Below are 19,930 nucleotides of genomic sequence, written 5' to 3' on the forward strand. Positions count from 1 at the left end.
CATTATAGAAAATAATGAACTTCATCACAATATGCAATTTTTTTGAGAAGGACCTGTAAAATTATAGATGCTGTTGCTGCCTGCAATATCTATTCATTCTGATTTACTGAAAAATAACTTTTTCTGACAGGCAAAATAGTGCAAACACTGACAGAAAGGTTAACACACGGTTTAAAAGAGGAGAGTGGATCTAAATGAACCCTCTTAGACATCAAGGCGGAACTTGGGACAATGGATGTCCTGAAAACCCAGCTTCAGAAGCTGGGACACAGCTCATGGAGATGAAATGGTTTAAAGTTGTGTTATGATGTAGAAGATACTTTACTCTAAACATATTTCACATAATTTCCCAGATTGTTTCTATTCAGTAAAGTGTACACCTCAAATAGTACCATTATCCCAGGTGCCAAACTCATAAAAGTGCACACAATGAATGCAGGAAAGGAAGTGCTCCTTACAGCTGTTAATTGCTTTGGGATTCATTGTCCCATTTTAGATTTAGATACCTTCAACCACAGCAAAGAAAAGGAATTAGGGTGATATTTTCTGTCATGTTTCTCCACACATCTTCAACTGGTGTACATAGTGTCTTTTCAATAGGGTTTAATTGTTGTATTAAGTGTTAAGGTCAGAAGAATAAGCTTTATTTTAGGTATTTTGTTTGACTCCATGTTTTTGTAATGTAAAATAATGATGTCCAAATCTCTTCAGGAAGTTAAAAAAGTCCATTTCAAGTTTTTTTCTGTTGCACACTTAGAAGCAATCTATTTTGACCAAAGTGCTGCAGAAGGTGTGAAATATTCTCACTGACAATGAAAGATAAGCACTTAGAACAAGTGGTCTGATTTGGATGTGAGAGTGTAAAAAATAATCTAACATCTAATATTGCTTAGAAAATGACATATGATTTTCAATATTTTATTCTTTCATCCATTAGATTTTATTTAGGAGTATCAGAGTAAAGGGGGACAAATACTAATGTGCAGCACCCTCAAAAAATTGAAAACCATGTTTAAATTTCCACTTCAAAAATATGCTTTAATGTGTGTTGGTCTGTTACATAAAATCTCAATAAAATACACAGAGGTTTGTGGTTGCAATGTTCCAAAATTTGGAAAAGGTCAAGTGGCATGAAAGGTTTTGCAATGCATACTTGATATACCAAGCATTACAAAGCCTCATGGCTTCTGTTCCTGTCCTACAAACACAGCTATTAGACTATTTCCATCTCCTTATGCCATCTAATGTGCTTCTGGTTAGATGACTACAGGTTTACCATGCCATGCATGCTGCCATAGCAGGGATGGCTGTGTTTTAATGCACTTTAACGACCTTTCAACACAGTCAAATCCCACCACTTCAGGTTCAAAATTTTTGTTGTCGAGCAAATATGATTAAAAAGAATGTTTTTCTTTTCTTTTTTTTTATCAAAATGCTGATTGGCTGTTTAAAGGGCAAATGTCAACATGTGCTACAACCAAACATCCTAAAAACTCTTGAAATATTTAATAAATCCCAACAGGCCTTTTAATTGTTTTTCAAAGCAAATAGCTAATCTTAAAACACACTTATAATAGAAAAAGAGCCTTTTGAATCCAATTCATGCCACGACTAGAACAGATAGCTCTAGTTGGGAGTCAGCTGCCAGACCTCTGAGGTGGCTGCACGTTTTGTTTTATGAGTGATGAGTTTACTGTAGTTTATACATTTCATCTTTCATCTGTCAATACAAAACTTCTTCTGATCTCAGCAGATCACCTTAAACAAGTGATGATTCTCTTCAATGATCTATGTGTATGTTTAGCAAGAAGAATTAGCTTCAGTGGTGACTCATGAAGGAGCGAGTGTTTGACTGCAGCTGTAGTCTGATTGTGAATCAGTATTTTAACCTCTCTTTCATCCACCATATGTGCAGCCTTTGCTTGAAGAGATTTCTTAGGTCTAAACAGCATATTGTGGGAAAACTAACTTAAAATGGACTTATAGTTTTTGTGAAGTGACAGATGGTGTCCTAGGAATAACATTTTAACAGTAGATGACTGTAGCGCAATTACACACCACAATTGTTTGTGTTTTATAAGAGTAAAATACAAACAGATTTTGTGGAGAACAGTGAGACTTCCACAGTGGATGCATGGCTCAGTGAAATAAAGTATATTGTTTTAAGACACACTTGTTCAGAGGAACCGGCTGACGAATGCCTGTGCATGTCAAAGTAGCAACGCTAGTGAAGTGCAGACTGCAAAACGTATGTTTTGAATTACAGGTTTTGTCACAAGAAGTCATTAACCACTGTGGTAAATTACAGGCAGACTATGATTGCGACACAGTGCTTTTAAATCCCTCCACAGGGCACCAGTTTGTTAAGTCTCCAAGATGCTGCGCTCAGACAGCATTACTCCTGGCTTCCTCACTTGATAAATTGCCACTTAAATCTTCACGTTATCAAATGAATTGGAGTCGTTGCCATCGCTTCTTTTGTTTTGGGTGGACATTGTGGGGACAGCGTTCAGCGTTCTAAAGGTGCTGTCATCATGCTTTAGCAACTTTCAGCTGCGTTCTCAGCTGCCTTGTGTTCGCTCTTTTTCTTTCACACTTTTTCACATATTTCTTCATTTTAAGACATGAAAAGGAATATAATTTGCATGAGCTATGAGCCTGAACAAAATTGAAGAGGAAACGTAAAAGTGATGATACATGCCTTTTAATTGCTGTGTCTAAAGTTTGGTTCAATTAAAGCAGGCTGAGAAGATGAGTAGATTCTTTGTAGAATGATTTTTGAGTTGTTTTCATTCCAACTTATTCAGTTTTTGTGGAACTTTTTCAGAGAGCACACAGGTGAAAACCTGTACCTGAACTGTGTATACTGTAGAGGTGCATGTAAGTCCTTTGATACTATTCCCATAAAAAATATGAAGCAAATCCCTCTTTGTCTGGTAGATTTTATGGGTGTGAGATGTAAATAAGTTCTGCTTTGAGGCTATGAGATCTTGGAGTTAAAAGAATTCCACATGAGGATACATGGATAACTTGTAGAAAATGTGAAATACCACTACTGTGCTGTGTTTGGTTATGCTGTTGTCATTGTAGGTGGACAAATTTGAACTCAGTGATTATTGAAGCTCCATTTGAGTGAACTGTTGTGGTTAGAGACTAATTATAAATGTTGGCTTGTTGGGTTTTGCATGATTTAGCGAGGTTCGTTTTTTCCTTTTTTTTATAACTCTCCTAAACAACTTAATGTCACACAAAAATAAGGAACATTTACTAGCACATTTATCATGATGTCAGCACCTTCTAAATGAAGCAGGTATTGTTGGTACAAGGTTAGGTTAAAGACAAAATCCTGGAAACTCTTTATATCTCTTGCCTCCTGCAGTTAACAACCAAGTGCTGCATCTTCAAATATTACTGTCAAATTCTAGTATCATGTATTGTTTAATAAAGACAATTTCAAACAGCCTCTGAGATGTCTTCTTTGAAATGTGTATCCAATTGAACCAAGTAATAAGCAAGAATATCCTGACATGGTAATTTATAAAGACATTTAAATGAAAGTCAACTTCTAACTATCCATTGTGGAAAGATATTTTCTAAATATTGGCAGATTTCTGAAATCTCAAAAAAGAAAGAGAGAAACCACTAGCCTTTTGACCTGCGATGGACAGATGGACGGATGGACGGATGGATTATTAGCGGTCCAACTACTGAGGCTCAGAACTCAGTAGCTTGGCAAAAAGAAGAGAGAAACTTATTGTGCAAATTTCGAGTATAGAACAGATTTTTTAGATAAATTCAAATCCATATTTGGCACAAAACACTAGGGGGCACTACAATGTTTACTTTGCAAAATTAACTAAAGGATTTGGAGCAAAATGAAATTAGGGCCAAAGTAAGTGTGGCCTTTGTACACAAGATAAAATTTGATATTTAAATAGAATTCAATTTATTAAAAATCAAGATATGTGCCTTATCTGAAACTGGATGTTTAATATGTTGCACTATGCAGTCTATCTTAAAGTCCTCTTCACTTAAGCACTTCAGCATATAAACAGTTGGCCCATTTGAATTTTTTTCATTTTTTATGCTCCTATTGAAATCATCATAAGAGCAAATGATAGGCAGAGCAACAACAACGCTCAGGTAAAATACCGTGGAGGACCAAATAACACACAAGGGCATAGAGAAAAAAACATTACATTAATGTGAAGAAGAGGAAATCACAAAAATGGCAAATCTGTTAAGGGGGAATTGTAAACAAATAAATGAAAGCTCAGTTGTTAGTAGGACATTTCTCACATTTTCCTCACAGGATAAAAACTGAATCATATATTTTCTTTACCCATGATGCCATGTTGTTAATATTTATTGCATTTCTTTAGAAAAATTAACATTTAATAGTGACCCTCTGTTCTAGGCAACGCAAAAGTATTGGAAGCAGGACAATATACTCAAAGCAAGGTCAGGCCTTGATATGCTGTTTACATGTTATTCAACTAACTCTAGAATAGCTTCTGTACACAAAGAAAGTCTACTAATTGGACATATAGGTTCTAAGATTGAAATATACCATCTGGCATTTTTTCAGTAAAACAGCACATTTACATGGACACCATAAATAAGGTTTAGAAACGATACAAATGAAGAAAAGCCGGTCATTTCACCCATTTGCCATTTCATCCATTTACAGTGTTGAAGTACAAAAGGAATTTAATTTAATAAATTGATTTAGTAAAATGTTTTTGAAGTCCGATTTAATAAAATTGTACCACACATGTACAAAATGGGTTCTGAATTGGTGAAGGTGTCAAATGACCCGGATCCAGTTTTAACCATTCTCAGAGAGCAAAAGGACATCCTCTTTCCTGAGATACAATCAAAAAACTGAACATTTTTGACAGAAGGTAACAAGAAGTACAACAACCATAGCCAGAATAAAATTAATGGACTTTTAAGCTTCAGATTGAGTTTACTCATTTTTGTAGATCCTACATAAAAAATGTGATTCTATTCAATGATTAATATATGCTGTCTTCAACAGATTTTGAGGCACGTTTCATTGGGTCATTTTATTTAATCACGTTTCCTTAATGCAATATTTTCCTATTGCAAAACCAGAGGTAAAAGATTTTCTAATTACATACATGGACAAAATTAAATAAAACTGTTTGCAAATGCAAAATACTTTCCCATATTGTTTTTTATTCTATTGGAAGGTGAACTCTCTCTGCTTCTTCAAAAAAAAAATATTTTTCCACTTTTCTCCATTTTGGCCCAGAAAAAACTACCATGGTGGGGCTCACAATTCCTTTACATGAAAGCAAAATGACAAACACCGCTGTTATAAATCAATCTGTCTAAAAAAACATACTTAATCCAACGCGTGGCCACCCCCATTTCCACGATAACAAAGAAGCTTGCATTTTTCCCTGCCAAACAACGTGTCCTTGTCCATGATTCCAGCTCATTCGGGAGTCACAATGGTGGTGGTGTTGTTGCTGCTGACAGCCTGCTCCAGTAGGGCTCGCTGGGCCATGGCAGGGAGGTACAGGAAGGAGTAGAGGAGTGCCAACAGCAGCAGCGCCAGCAGCAGAGGCAGCCCCCAGTCTGATATCATGATGGGCTCATCGCAACGAGCCTGCAGGAATGACTTAGGCATGGTGGGCTGTTTTCATGCCAGGTTAAAGAGTAATGCCTGTTTTAGCAAAGTTGCATAAAAAAGATGTAATCCAGCAAGTCCTTTAAGACCTTAAAGAATCCAAAGAGTGAAGCAAAAATGAAGCATGTTGGTTTAGCAAAGAAAGAGTCTGCAACATCAAAACTTTCCAGACCTTTTTTCAGACAGTAAACCAACAACAACAACAAAAAACTCCCATAAAAAGTTGTTACAATTAATAATTGAGATTTACAGAACTCAAACATCCCATTCAGGACTGTGGTAGGAAACGATATTCTCCAAAAGTGGATCCATCAGTAATGCCTGTCATGTTCTCTCCTTTTGCCCTTATCTAACTGAAACCTTTGTGATTTCCAGTGATGACGTAGGCCTGCTGAGTCACATGCATCTCTTTATTTCTACAAGTGCAAAGCTTTGCCGTAGGTGAATCCCTCAGATCAACACACCAGTGAAACATTATGCAACAACAGACAGAACACCAATGACAAAGAATTTAATTCTGATGAATTTACACAAACAAACACAAAAAGAACCAAACAATGTTATGAAATATGGCTTATATAATAACTGGCAATCATCTTAGCTGGAGAACAGACCCATACCTGCAGTGTAATGGGATTACCCGCAGGTAGAGTGTGCAGCATATTCACTGATTATTCATAATAGTCTCTCATGAGCTTTGGACCATGTGAGGTCATCGCTTGACTTTGGAATGATGTTTTTTCCTGAGAGCTTATGTAAAATACACATACGGGTTTTAGTGCGAACAGTTCCTACCGTCTGCAGATTATTTTCAGGTTTTTAATCTTTTGTGAGATCATGCACACTATGAGAAAGACTGAGATCATGTGAGCCTTATTTATTATCTCTGTAGGCAACCAAATACAGAAAGGATACTTTGCAGAATTATTTTGGCAAAATGAACCAAAATGTCATCTTCAACTGTAGAGATTATAACATTAATTTACTGAATCCTAAACCTACTGAGGAATTCACCAACACAATGTACATGAGTTTATACCAGGCCAAGCATACAAACAACACACTCTAATCAACATAATATTCATAAATAATATGGAAAACAGTTTAATAAGGGAGATAAAAGACAAAAACTCCCCAATAATTCAAAGTAATAGTTGTGAAAAAACATTAGGCCATGGATCAGAAAAGGACTGTAAAATGCTTCATAAAAACACTGAGGAAAAAATATTACACTACAATATTAAAAAATAAAAGAAATAATATAAAAGGTATTTGGAAAATATTAAACACTATTGTTGATGTGGTTAATTGCTTTAATTTTTTTTTTTAAACTTGGGACCAAAATCAGCAGAAAAGACCAAAAAAGAAAAATCAGTTAAAACAAAGGGAGACAGTGGAAAGCTGCATAGTTTATTAATTAAGAAGTTATTATTCAAATCCAATGTTTGTCAAATCCATCAAATCACAACATGTCACAAAAATAGTTGACAAGTTTAAAAATAAACTCTCTATTGATTTTAATCAATAGTAAAGAAAGCCATTGATCTTATTGCAAACCCTTTAACCTACATTTCGCATTTGCCATTTGCTCCAGGTTATTTGCGCACAAAGTCATTCCAGTGTGTAAGGATTTTTTTATTTTATAATATTATAATTATTTTAAAATTAGAGGCCAGTAGTGTTACTTTTTTAGTTATTATTATTATTCACTCAGAAGTCAGATAACTTTTTTGTAAAATATATATTAACAGATAGTAGAAATAAAAGTAAGAAATAAAATCTACATAATTTGGCAATAATGGAGGAAACAGGGGAAATAACCAAAAACATAATAGAAACATTTGGAGTAGATATAAATTTCAAGAAAGCATTTGGCTAAATAATTTTCTGTCAATATCCTCCTAATGCAAACATAGCAACAGTTTAAATGTTCCCAAAATAGTGACTGCATAAACCGTTATGACATTTTTATCTAACAGTCCCTCTCGGCAATGAGAGGCAGCTCAAGGCACTAGCAATGAGCTTTAGCATCCACAACAAACTAATTTGGATTTAAATTAAATAAAGATGCCAATTGAGTTATGTGCTGCAGGTAAGATATTGACTGCTTATGACCTTTTAAAAACTAAATATTAAAAAGATAAATTAAATTAAAATCCCAATTAACAAAAGAGGTCTGATGGTTAAAAACTTGGCAGAAATGTCTTAAAAAGATTTAATGTTTAGATTAAAGTCTAAATCCAAGCTGTATTTGAATAGCGATTATAAAAAAAAACTTGGTGATTTAAGATAAAATTTAATTATTTACTACATAGAATATAATTTATCTATACATTTTTGGAATTTGTGAAATTATTGTTAAAAATTAGGTTTTAATAAGAGGTAACGTCTATTAGTACATAAAAAGCTTAATGATTTGTTTGTTTGAAGACTGTGTTATAAATTTGGTTTCTGAAAAGAAACACATGAGAGTGTCGACATTGCTCTGAAATATGAGAACTCTTAATAATTATAAGCTGTTAGAGTTATTATTGAAATAACTATATAAAAATAACACCATGTCTTTAATAAGACTGAAATTAACATTTCACCATGTCCCTTTCTTAAAATGGATAATTGTCTCTTGCTTGTGTTTTCTTTTTTTTTTTTCTTTTTTTGGCAAACTAATAGCTGCACAGGCAACCCAAAGTGTATTATTGGTTACACCTTAAGCTTAAAGCCTAAAATAATATGACGGATCGTTTCATCCTGAGGGTTTATGGTTTGCATCTGGTATCACAACACAACATGGTTAAGTACTATCATCCTGTTATATAAAATAAAGCTGAAGACAGTCACCATTTATTTATTTAAGTAAAAATTCAGAACCGTTTTTCCTATTTTTTTAACGCTCCAGACCTGAAGGTGGCGATATATCCCAGCTCACTAACAACTGTGAGAAAAGAAGATCTTGCGCCTGCGCAAACGTGCGCTGTGGGACGCGCTTGTTTACATGTTTGGGAAATTCGTTACTCACATTTCGCTTCATTAGAAGTCAAGGTAGATTATTATTATTTTGAGCGACCTAACAACATATTTTCTTGTCGGGCTGATATCCGTATTGGAAATGCTCAGCTACTGATTGTTAAAGCTTTTAAAGGTGAACCGACAGTGCTAACATGCTAACTTTAACTTCACTGTATCCTGATGTTGTCGTGGAAAGGAATTCATTTATTTGGGAATAATATACAACACCACTATAGTTGTTACATTATAATGGTTCTTACCTAGTTACAAATGTTCCTACTCATTTATTCAAAAATGATTCACAATCAAAGGATAGACAGTTCATTCAGTACTTACATTAACTCTGTATCAAAGACATTCAGTCCTGCTATGGACTAAAGGTTAAGTGTTTAATGCAGTCAGAGATTAAACACCTGGTTTTAACCGTTTAATAAAAATTGTAAAGATTTGGTATGTTTGCTCCTTTGTGTCAGAAGTACTGATCCAGTCTGTGCAGGGTTGGATTGACTGACAGCTGCACAGGATGAGTTCAGACCCAGCCAGCATTGAGAGCCTGCATGTGTTGTACCAGAGCGATGACTACATCATTGTGGACAAACACTGGGATATCCGCATAGACAGCAAGATGTGGTATGAAAAGCAGACTGTGCAGATGCAGCTTCAGCATCACTTCCCCCTTCTGGCCGACCCCAGCACATACTATGGGTTCAGGTCAGTAACCGCATAAATTCCTTATGTCCAGTTTCTTTATACTTCATAAACATTCATAGTTTCATATTTTAACTTTTTTTCCAACAGGTTTTGTCACCAGTTGGATTTTTCTACTAGCGGAGCTCTTTGTGTCGCTCTGAATAAGGCTGCTGCTGGAAGGGCTTACCGCTGCTTTAAGGATCGCACTGTCACTAAAGCTTACCTAGCTTTGGTATGGAACAAAAACACAAGCACGTGAAGGTGTATGACCATGTGTAGCTGCATACCACAGCATCTGCATCTAAAAGAAAATCATTGTGTTAATAATATAGATACTGGAAGATGGATTAATAAAAACAAGTCTTATAGTTCAGGGTTCCTACAAAGTCTTGACAAGTCTGGAAATGTATGGAAAAGAAAGTTGAGTATAGAATTATATTTGTATTTCCAAACTTAGTTCCTTTGGATCCATCCATCCATTAGTCTGGAAATTTGAAATGGAACATTTAGAGGAGTTTGCATGTTCTCCCTGTGCATGCGTGGGTTCTCACTGGGTACTCCAGCTTCCTCCCACAGTCCAAAGACATGCCAGTTAGGTTAATTGCTCTGTCTAAATTGCCCTTAGGTGTATGAATGAGTGTGTGCATGGTTGTTTGTGTGTTGCCCTGCGATGGACTGGTGACTTGTCCAGGGTGTACCCTGCCTCTCGCCCATAGACTGCTGGAGATAGGCACCAGCTCCCCCGCAACCCACTATGGAATAAGCGGTAGAAAATGACTGACTGACATTTAGAGGAGCCTTGAAAGTTAAATGTACCAATGTTCCTTTAGTTATTTAAAAAAAAAAAAAACTAAGAAATAAAAAGAGAAACATCTCAGCTCTTTTAATTGTCACTGACTTTGATTAAGCCAGATAATGAAGCAGCTATTAACTCCTAGCAGTTATATTGAACATTAAAACATGAAATGGCTAAGGCCTACAAAGCAACAGGCGAGCAACATTCAGAGTCCTTCCTGGTAGGAGTGTAAAGGGTAAAGTTTTAATTTTTTTTTATCAATGTGTATCAATGGAAATTTATTGATGAAAAGCAAATTCAGCATGATTAACTTTATGGTCATTTCACAGGATGGACCACAGGCAAGCATCTGCTAACACATCTCTATGTAAACGTTGCTGTCTGCTAATCCTTTCCATTTGTCAAAACAACCTAAACATACAGGCAAATAGTACAATATTTGTAAATCCTACACTAACCATTTATGGCTCTTAAGGAAATCGTGTAAGCTTGCACTTAAAAAGCGTTGAAGCTGCAACTTTTAAATGTTTAATATTGACATATGATGAGGATTTTTTTCCATCCCAGCTTCGTGGGTGGGTGAAAATCGAGAAGCAAACTCTGGACTTCGCCATTGGCAAGAACGCAATGGAGGGAAAAACACATATGATGTGCACTGAAGGAACTGAAGGTACAGGAGTCTGGTTTGTTTTGAACTCTGCTTGTAGTGTTTGGAATTGGAAAATTCATTTTGATCTGGAAGTATCCAAGACTTTAAATCTAAAAGTAACCACAGACAAATTGCTTTAACTGGTTTAGAGTATTTTCTCATGTTCACTCAACAGGTTGTGAGAATCCAAAGCCTTGCCAAACTGAGCTGATAGTGTTGGAGTACGGGGTGTATGACGGAGACCCCGTAACCAAGGTGCTGCTGCAGCCACTCACTGGTACCTGATCTCTTTTATTTACAAAGCCTTGAAAAAGTATTCAGACCTCTTGGTCATTTTGGCAATTTGCTACAAATCAGCGTATTTTATTGGGATTTTCTGTAATAGACCAAACAAAAGTGGTGTATAGCTCTAAAATGAAAAATGGTTTTTAGTCCACTTTTCTCTGATACTTTGAGATACAACAATCACAAACACATGACAATAAAACGTGGTGGTGCCTGCATCATGCTGTAGTGAGGCCTTTTTTCATCAGGAATAGAGAAGAGGGTCAAAGTTGATGGGATAGTTCTTAATCCCGGACAATCCTGGAAAAAAACAAAAGGCTATAAAAGTCTTCAGACTTGGTAGGAGGTTCACCTTCCAGAAGCAAAATAAAACAGGCAGAGGTACAAATTAAAAACATTTGTATTGAGCTATCTGGCAAAGAAGGACGAGTAAAAATTTCAAGTTCTCAATGTGCAAAACTGGCAGACATACCCCAGAAATATGGTTCTAGATTGACTACCAATGCACAGCAAGTTTTTAAAGTTTTTTTATTTTAGAAGTTTTAAACCCATGTATCATTTTCTTTTCACTTTTTGCTCTGTCTCATAAAATCCCAAATAAAATACATAAACATTTCTGGTTCTATTGAGACAAAAGTGAAAATGTTCAATGGATACTTTTGTAAGAAACCATGTGTGGGTTAAATGTAAACTAAGTCATTGCAGTTTACGAAAGCACCCATCAGACTTGTTTCTCCTGTGAGGCAATCAGGGTTGCAACAGAAAATGTTTACTTTGATGTACTTCGAGCATTTCAGGAAACTTCTGTAGTACAGATGTAAAGCAGCTTCCTCTCTGTTTGATACGACCTTTGTTTATTCAGGTCGAACCCACCAGTTAAGGGTCCACTGCAGCGCCATCGGCCACCCCATCGTTGGAGACTTCACCTACAGCTTGGGAGCAGATGACTCTCCATATCGTATGATGCTGCACGCCTACCTCCTCCATATTCCCCTGGAGCCTCAGCACCTTCTCGTCACCGCCGGAGACCCCTTTGTCCCGGCAGTCGATCCCAGATGGGTCTCGCAGCGCTCACTACAGACACTAAATGCCACTATTGAGTCGATTTTGGAGCAGAGAAAGACTAAAGAGAAGGAACGAGAGGTGGCGAAAAGAGAGGAGGAGAGGAGGAAGAAAAGCAAGCAGCCAAGGATTGAGGAGCATAGCGAGGAGCAGAGGAGGGCTTGCCAGGAGTGGCTGAGTGAATGGGCCGGAGATTGATGGGTTTTTGTTGTTTGGGTTTAATTTATTTTAGCTGTCCTTACAACAAAAGCATGTTGAGGATGCTTAAAAAACGGGGGACCACCCACAGGGAATAGACGAGCATGAAATAATGAATGCGTGGGGTAAAAAGGCATGTTAGAGAATATCTTATGCTCCACTTCAAACTATAATTTTTGGATCTTCGTTAGTTATTTACTTTACTGCAGCTAAGAATGCAGTGCTTTGACTTTTTAAGAGGTTTTTGTTTATTTTCAAAAATAAAAAATCACACCTTAGATGCAGATATATTTTTATTGCTGATCCAGTCATGTGGGTTTAAAGCCATAGAGTTTTCCTTAGCTCATGTTTGTTGTCATATAATCTATGTTATTGAGCAAATCACCAATTAAATTACTTTCTGTATGCATTTTTGCTGTGAAATATCCTATGTCTATTAAAAATTATTACTTCTTGACTTTACATGATAAGTCCAGTTTGTATATATTTCTGTTGAATCCAAATCAGTCAGGTTCATTCAAGCTGAATCCAGCCATATAGTCAGATCCACTAACATACAGTCCAGTCCTAACTATAATATATTACAGTCCAATGCATTTCATAATTAATGCCAAGACTTAGTAGATTGTCCATCTAAGGAAGCCAAACTAATTGCATTAAGTTGTTAACTTTGCAGCAATCCCTAACAGCTAGTTGTACTTCCTGTGATGAAAAAGAGATCACAGAGTTAATGGCACTGATAGCTTGGTCGACTGTTTTGTCCAGGAGACAAATACAGATTGTAGTAAATCAACTGGCCAGGAGGGATTTAATGGGAAAGTAAAAAAAACAAAACTGTTAATAGCTTCTTTGTTGGCTTTTTTAAAATGAAAATTATTATTGCTAAACAGAGAAGAAACTAACTGGGAGGTACTTTCGGTGGGATAGAAACAGTAGTGCACAGAGTCACTTGCAGCAATACTTTGTTGGTGGCTTCGTCCAGAAAAGAAACACAACTAAACAAACTAGGCCAGGAGTACTTTCTGTAGGTTAAGAAAACATTTGATAGCTAATGGCAAAAATAGCTCCTTCAGTTACTTTGTCCACAAAATAAACACTGTTAAAAAGAGAAGCACTTGCTCTGGGGGGTAACTTCTACAGGAAAGAAAAGCGGAGTACACAGTTAATGGTTTTGTCATGGAATGAAAAATAGCAAAACAAAGAAGGACATGGCCAGGAAAACTTGGCAGCAATTGCTAGGTCTATATAGGTTTGTACAGGAAAACGAAAAGTTAAACAGAGAAGCACTTGGCTAGGAGTACTTTCTCTGGGAAAGAAAAACAAAAAGTGCACAGTTACTTGCGGCAAAAGCTCCATGAATGGCTTCGTCAAGGAAATAACTTTTTTCTAATGAAAAGAAAAATAAAGAGTGTGATGGGTTATTTGCAGAGAAACACAGTTGCTTTGTCCAGGAGTGAAATATAACCAAATCAAGAAGCACTGAACCAGGAGTACTTTCTAGGGGAAATGAAAAAAACAAAGTGAGGAGACAGTAGAGAAGAAGTTGTTTGTTTGTTTATATATGGGCAATATTAAATATTACTGAGCAATAAAATCTAAGGTCATGAAAACTTTTGGTCAGAAAGACAAACTGCGCGAGGAAACAGCGTGCCTGAAACTACACTACCCACAATTCCGTCTGTGAGTCACAGTTTCAAGGAAGTGTAAAAAACCAGCGAGCCGTGGGGTAACCGAGCAGGTAGATGCTGACAGCTGTGTAGCGGTAAAACAGTGGTGTCTGTCACCAGTTGAGCAGTTTGGATTATTAGACGACAGCTGAAAATGACTTCCGAGGTTTTCTCCTATGAGAGCTTGGTTCATGCTGTGGCAGGAGCAGCGGTAAGTTAGCTTCTCTTTCACTGTTTCTTTATTCGTCCATTTCCGATCATAGAAGCTTTCTTGTCGGTTTAAACCTCTGTTTTTAGTCCTACATTTCAAAACGTAATTCGTTTCGTTTCTATGAATTCAAGACTGTAGCATAACCTAAACCAGCCGAATTAAAGTTAATGTGATAAATATGTAGACATTATTATGTCTTTGGTTTTGACTTGACGTTGTGCTATATAAACATGCTTCACTTTAAATCTGTCATTTCCCCAACTGACTTTGGTGCAGTGGTCAGTCTTCTATTAAATGCTGACTTTGGTCTGTTTTAGGGAAGTGTGACTGCAATGACAGTATTCTTCCCTCTAGATACTGCCAGATTACGGCTTCAAGGTAAAACATGGATATTTTATCTCCTTAGCAGATGGAGTTTACATTCTAGATATTGATAACATAAACATATCTTTTCTTTGAGTTCAGTGGATGAAAATAGGAAGGCCAAATCTACACCAGCCATTCTGGCTGACATCGTCAAAGAAGAAGGACTGTGAGTATTATGATGTTAACAGATCTCAGCTGAATGATGAGAGAGAAAAGTATTGCTGTTGCCTCTTTGCAGACTAGCTCCCTACAGAGGATGGTTCCCTGTCATCTGTAGTCTGTGCTGCTCCAACTTTGTCTACTTTTACTGCTTCCACTGGATGAAGGCCAGCTGGCTGAAGGGCAGGCAGTCAACACCCAGCATTGACCTTATTGTAGGCATTGCTGCAGGTGAGCCGATCTCAGACTATATCACAGAAAGCTTTTTTTTTTTTTTTTATCTGTCAGAGTATGTCATCAGTTGATTAAAAAGGTTTGCAATCTACAAACAGAAAAGTTAGGTTTTTGCTTTAGATTTTTATCTGCCAGCTCTGTTTTCTAGGGGTTATAAATGTCCTGCTGACCACTCCTTTGTGGGTGGTCAACACCAGGCTGAAGCTGCAGGGCTCCAAGTTTCGCAATGCAGACATTCGACCAACAAACTACTCTGGTATCCTGGGTAAGATTTAGTCTAATGTACATAACCAAGGAAAATGATTCACACCCTTGAACCTTTTCTGATCTTTGTTTCATTACAACGACAAACGTCAGTGTATTGTTTTGAGATTAAATGTGATTGACCAGAACAAAGTAAAGCATAGCTTTACGGTGAAAGAAAAATTATATATGAATTAAAAATCATTTATAAATAAAAAGCTGAAATGTTTGGCATGCTTTTGTGCAAAAATTCTTTCAAGACACACCTTTCGCTTTTGACCACCTTCTCTGTCCATGCCACAGAAAAGCAAACCCCTAAGGGTTTTCTTATAGCTTTTAATCTACAGTGGTTTTCTTCATGCCTCTCTTCCTTTACCCAATTTATGAAGAGCTTGACTAATAGTTGTCCTGTAAACAGATTCCCAGTCTTTAGCTGTGGATCTCTGCATTTTTTTCCAGAGCTACCATTGTTCTCTTGGCTTCTTTGCTGCTCTATGCTGTCAGCTTTATTATTACTGATTAAATTACACACAGGTGGACTCTGTTTACTACGTAGAGGTAATCTGAAGGCAATTGGTTGGTCAGAGGGAAAAGAGTGGATTTAAATGAAGGCTAAAATTTTCATTTGTCAGAAAAAATGTAAAATCTATTTATTTTCCTTTCACTCTCTGATTAAACACTGCTTTGTGTTGGTCTATCACATAAAATGCGATAGACCAACGCATTGATGTTTATGGTTGCAATGTAGCAAAAGGTGAAAAGGTTCAAGGGGTATAAATACTTTCGCAAAACCAATGTATGGCTCTTCCTTCTCTGTCATTTTTACAGATGCATTTGAACAGATCATCTGTAAAGAGGGTGTCGGAGCACTCTGGAACGGGACCTTCCCTTCCTTGCTGCTGGTGCTGAACCCTGCCATTCAGTTCATGATTTATGAAGGTCTAAAAAGGCAGTTGAGGGGAGGGGCTCCCAGGGAGGTGAGTTGGAAGGAGGTGGTAAGATTCACACATCTGGATGAGAAGACACCTGATATGCAGACACTTGGTAATACTGTGCTCATGACTTTCAGGGAGACTCAAGCAGAGGATAGGGATTATGCATTGCATATGTGGCTTCTCTGTTTCAGATGTTTTCTTTCCAATGTCCCTGAAGTCTGTAAAAGCATTTGTGGAAAAACGTGTTAGAGGACCATCAGATGGTCACAGGAAGGGAGAGATAGAGCTAGAGAGAGCAATTGACTTCTGTGAACACCCTAAACAAGATTTACATTTGTAATATATAAATAAATGCAATTTAAAATGTGATCAATCTTCTGTTCCTAAACCTCTAAGCTTTCGTCTCTGGAGGTCTTCATCATCGGGGCTGTCGCCAAAGCTGTTGCCACCACTGCTACGTACCCACTGCAGACGATACAGTCCATCCTCAGGGTGGGTTTAATTTCTATATCAATCATCATTTTCTCATATGTTCAAAGTGACGACGTGTGTTTCATCAAAAGAGCTGGAGAACAGATAACATTTTAGCTCTAATGACACGTTTTTTCTACAATTTATTAACAGTTTGGTCAGTTCAACACCCCGAAAGAGAAGTCAAAACTGCTGTCCAGCCTGAAGACCATCAAGGGTCTACTGGTAAATAGAGCGAGGTAAGTATTTACGCACAAATAGTTTTTTGTTCTTTTCTATGTAGATACACCAGATTTCAAAGTGAAGTATACATTTTGTCACATTATTTTGAGCTACGGCACGTGTCTGAACTTGCAAGGGAATTACCTAGAATTTCTCACGAAAAGTAAAGCAGGTGGAGCAACCAGTCCAGAACTGGTTTTAAGTGTGTGTGTGAGGGGAGGGGGGGGGGGGGTTAGAGTTAAGCTCAAGCTCGGTCAGATTGGATGGACCCGAATTTCTTTCTTAATTCTTAATTGGATGTAGGTGTGGACTTTGACAGCACCACTCCACAGCATCATGCTGCCAACACCCTGTTTTGTAGTATGGATGGTGTGTGTTCAGATTGAGTAGAGTTCAATTTGTATCTCTTGTTTTGTTTTTTATGCATGTCCAAAAATGTTATTTTGGTCTCCTCTGACCACATGTTTATGGTCTCGTCTAATAAGGTACCATTTGCTAAATGGGACCTCTGTCATTATCAGTCTTCAGTCCAGTTTTTTTGTTTTGAACTGGCTCTAGGAAACATGGCGTGTTGGGTCTGTTCAAAGGCCTGGAGGCCAAGCTATTACAGACTGTGCTGACCGCTGCCCTCATGTTCCTTCTCTATGAGAAGATTGCCAGCTGTACCTTCAAAGTCATGGGACTGGGCAGCCCCCACTACAAGAAGCACTAACCAGCAACCAGAGAGACAACCCTGGTCACTTGACAACATAAATGCATTGTGATGATGACTGGATGTGACCTCATTTTTAGAGTAATTCATTCACCAAACAATAAACCGTTCTGAATAAACCACTACTGATATTTATGGTGATTTTCTTCTGTTTTTTTTTTTCTGAAAGAAAAATGTTGATATGAGAATTGTGGCGATGTTGCAAATCACAGGTCAATCTATAAGTGTCTTGATCCCTGCACTCATTCAGTTTTCCCTCGAAGCTGAAAACGATTCCAGCTCATTGGTTTTCAGTCTTGTTGACTTCTCATCTCCAAATAGGCGATGAGGACCAGTAGAATCAGAGAGAATCAGAGTTGTGCCATAAGGTGTTTCCCTTGGAGATAATGTAGTAAAGGTATCTGGTTCAAACCAGATCTTTAGGCAGATTTCCTGTATGCATAATATATGTGAACAACAGCTCTCATTAAACTCTTTAAAAGTATCAGCATTCATTTTGTTCTTTGTACTTTTTTTTTTTTTTTTGTTAGTTAGTTTTTTCCTTTTATCAACAACTGTTGGGTACATCTTTGTTTACCAGAATTTACATTTTTTTTTCTTTTAGATTTCTAGTTTCTTCTGATATTTGGACAAGGACTCTGTTGATAGTTGTATTCATGATCCCATTACAAATGATATATTAAAAACGGTTCGAACTCTTAAGTTTCTTGTTTCACAATAATCTGGGACTTCAACTGCCTCCAAAAGCTTTTAAAAGTTTAAAATTTGAAAATCAAGGATATTTACTAAGACTGGGAGGGCTATAGAAATGTACTCTTTCTTCGAATCTATGCATATTGCAACAGGCTTTTTTTGTACTGTCTTTACTGTTTCTCAGAGACACGACTTGCATAAACTGTTCATCTGCTCAAGATAGCAGCTTTCTCGCTAAACACTTTAAAAACCCACAGGGCAATATTCTGTAATATGTGGAAAAGCTGCTTAAGTCCAAAGAAACTTTTAAAAGACTTTCTAAAGTATGGAGGGAAAGGAAAAAGTGCTTGACTGTGCATTATGTTGGCATTTAAATGTATGAAAATGGAAAAAACTCTTTAGAAATTGGTATGCTTCACACCACTGGCCACTGGAGATGGGGACAAGGCATCCGCAAGACTTCGTAGCAATTTATAGATGGAGACAGTCTAAAGATGGACCTTACAGATATGTCTTCATTTGTGATTGTAAATCAACCAAAGACTATTCCTGCCACCTAGTGGACTAATGAAATATTTACAACTACTGTACTCATTTTTATCAATAATCCCAAAGAAACATCCTAGTGCAAACACAGCTCCAGAGCCTGTTTTTCATGTTCCTGTACTTCATATGATGTAATATAAACATTTGTTTGCGTTTATGTTTTTATAAATGGCGATGCGTTGTACTGCCTTGTGCTTCCTGTAAGTATGGGGCCTTCTTGTTCTTGGACAGGTTTGATGGAGTCACAGACGGAAATGAGTCATTTTCTTAAAGTATATGGAGTCAGCTCTTCCAGTTTGACTGGACTGCCTCTGCATCAACTTCATTGACTTCTTCTGCACCTGTTCAACTTCAGAGGCCACTCATTCTGAGGGCATCAGAGCAGGACCGCTGTCAGTAATGCAGCAGCTTATTTTTATTACGGCACCTGATCCGTAGCTTTCCTCTCCAGGTACAGAACTCTATAATTATTCAACAACTAACTTGTGTAACAACTAATTACTTAAGCATAATATGTGAATTAACAAATGACACAACATGCCTTTCATATGCAACCACAAACAGGACACCACCCAGACTAAATTATCAGATCTCCAGCATTAATTGCTATAAAACTTATATTACATTTAGGCCCATAAACAGAAAACACAGCAAGCAGTGGCAGAAGATGTATCTATTTTAACTTTTCCAATCATACATAGAGGTATCCACAGGAGACATAGTGGAAGTTGCAGCTAGTCTTTTGGCAACTTTTCCATATGGTTCCCAAAAGATTGCATTTCACTGTCCACGTCGAAAGTAACCTTCAGAAAACTTTAGGGAATGTTTCCTGGATGTGCCCTAAATGTAGCATGATCGGTAATGCTGTCACCTCTGGGGAACTTTTGGACTGAAGTTTGTTGTCTGGAGCTTCTGGTAAAGTTGGTGCTTGCTAAGATCATCTCTGATCTGTCTCTAAAACAATCGTCACGATAAGTTAGCTGCTGTATACCTTAGATGCCTGCAGATGTGTAGACCCTTGTGTGCTGCTTTATATAGAAGTGTACTGGTAAAAGCTGTATAATTTTAGTTTCCGCCTATAAATGGGTAAAAGTAAAAATAATGCCACTGTGTTCAGAATTTAGAT

General features: G+C 37.1%; 2 protein-coding genes across 6 annotated transcripts; both read left to right on the forward strand.

Moving 5' to 3' along the window:
* The first annotated feature begins 8,596 nt into the window (after positions 1-8,596).
* LOC124863042 (RNA pseudouridylate synthase domain-containing protein 1-like) lies at positions 8,597-12,807 on the forward strand. 5 transcript variants are annotated; one of them, XM_047357286.1, is made up of 6 exons: positions 8,597-8,698; positions 9,162-9,376; positions 9,464-9,587; positions 10,719-10,821; positions 10,976-11,077; positions 11,948-12,807. In XM_047357286.1, exons 2-6 carry the CDS (start codon positions 9,189-9,191, stop codon positions 12,343-12,345), a joined length of 915 nt encoding a protein of 304 aa, XP_047213242.1. In that variant the 5' UTR covers positions 8,597-8,698; positions 9,162-9,188; the 3' UTR covers positions 12,346-12,807. The 5 variants fall into 5 exon arrangements, with proteins under 5 accessions (XP_047213242.1, XP_047213239.1, XP_047213240.1 ...); XM_047357283.1 differs by having other exon boundaries at positions 8,602-8,698; positions 9,139-9,376; XM_047357284.1 differs by having other exon boundaries at positions 8,603-8,698; positions 9,142-9,376.
* A 1,228-nt stretch (positions 12,808-14,035) lies between these two features.
* On the forward strand, positions 14,036-18,049 carry LOC124863128 (peroxisomal membrane protein PMP34-like). The gene is made up of 9 exons (XM_047357376.1): positions 14,036-14,223; positions 14,541-14,601; positions 14,689-14,755; positions 14,828-14,979; positions 15,131-15,247; positions 16,054-16,202; positions 16,557-16,652; positions 16,785-16,870; positions 17,412-18,049. Exons 1-9 carry the CDS (start codon positions 14,167-14,169, stop codon positions 17,563-17,565), a joined length of 939 nt encoding a protein of 312 aa, XP_047213332.1. The 5' UTR covers positions 14,036-14,166; the 3' UTR covers positions 17,566-18,049.
* The last annotated feature ends 1,881 nt before the right edge of the window (positions 18,050-19,930 follow it).

Source organism: Girardinichthys multiradiatus, chromosome X, assembly GCF_021462225.1.
Source record: "Girardinichthys multiradiatus isolate DD_20200921_A chromosome X, DD_fGirMul_XY1, whole genome shotgun sequence".
NCBI classification, from domain to species: domain Eukaryota; kingdom Metazoa; phylum Chordata; class Actinopteri; order Cyprinodontiformes; family Goodeidae; genus Girardinichthys; species Girardinichthys multiradiatus.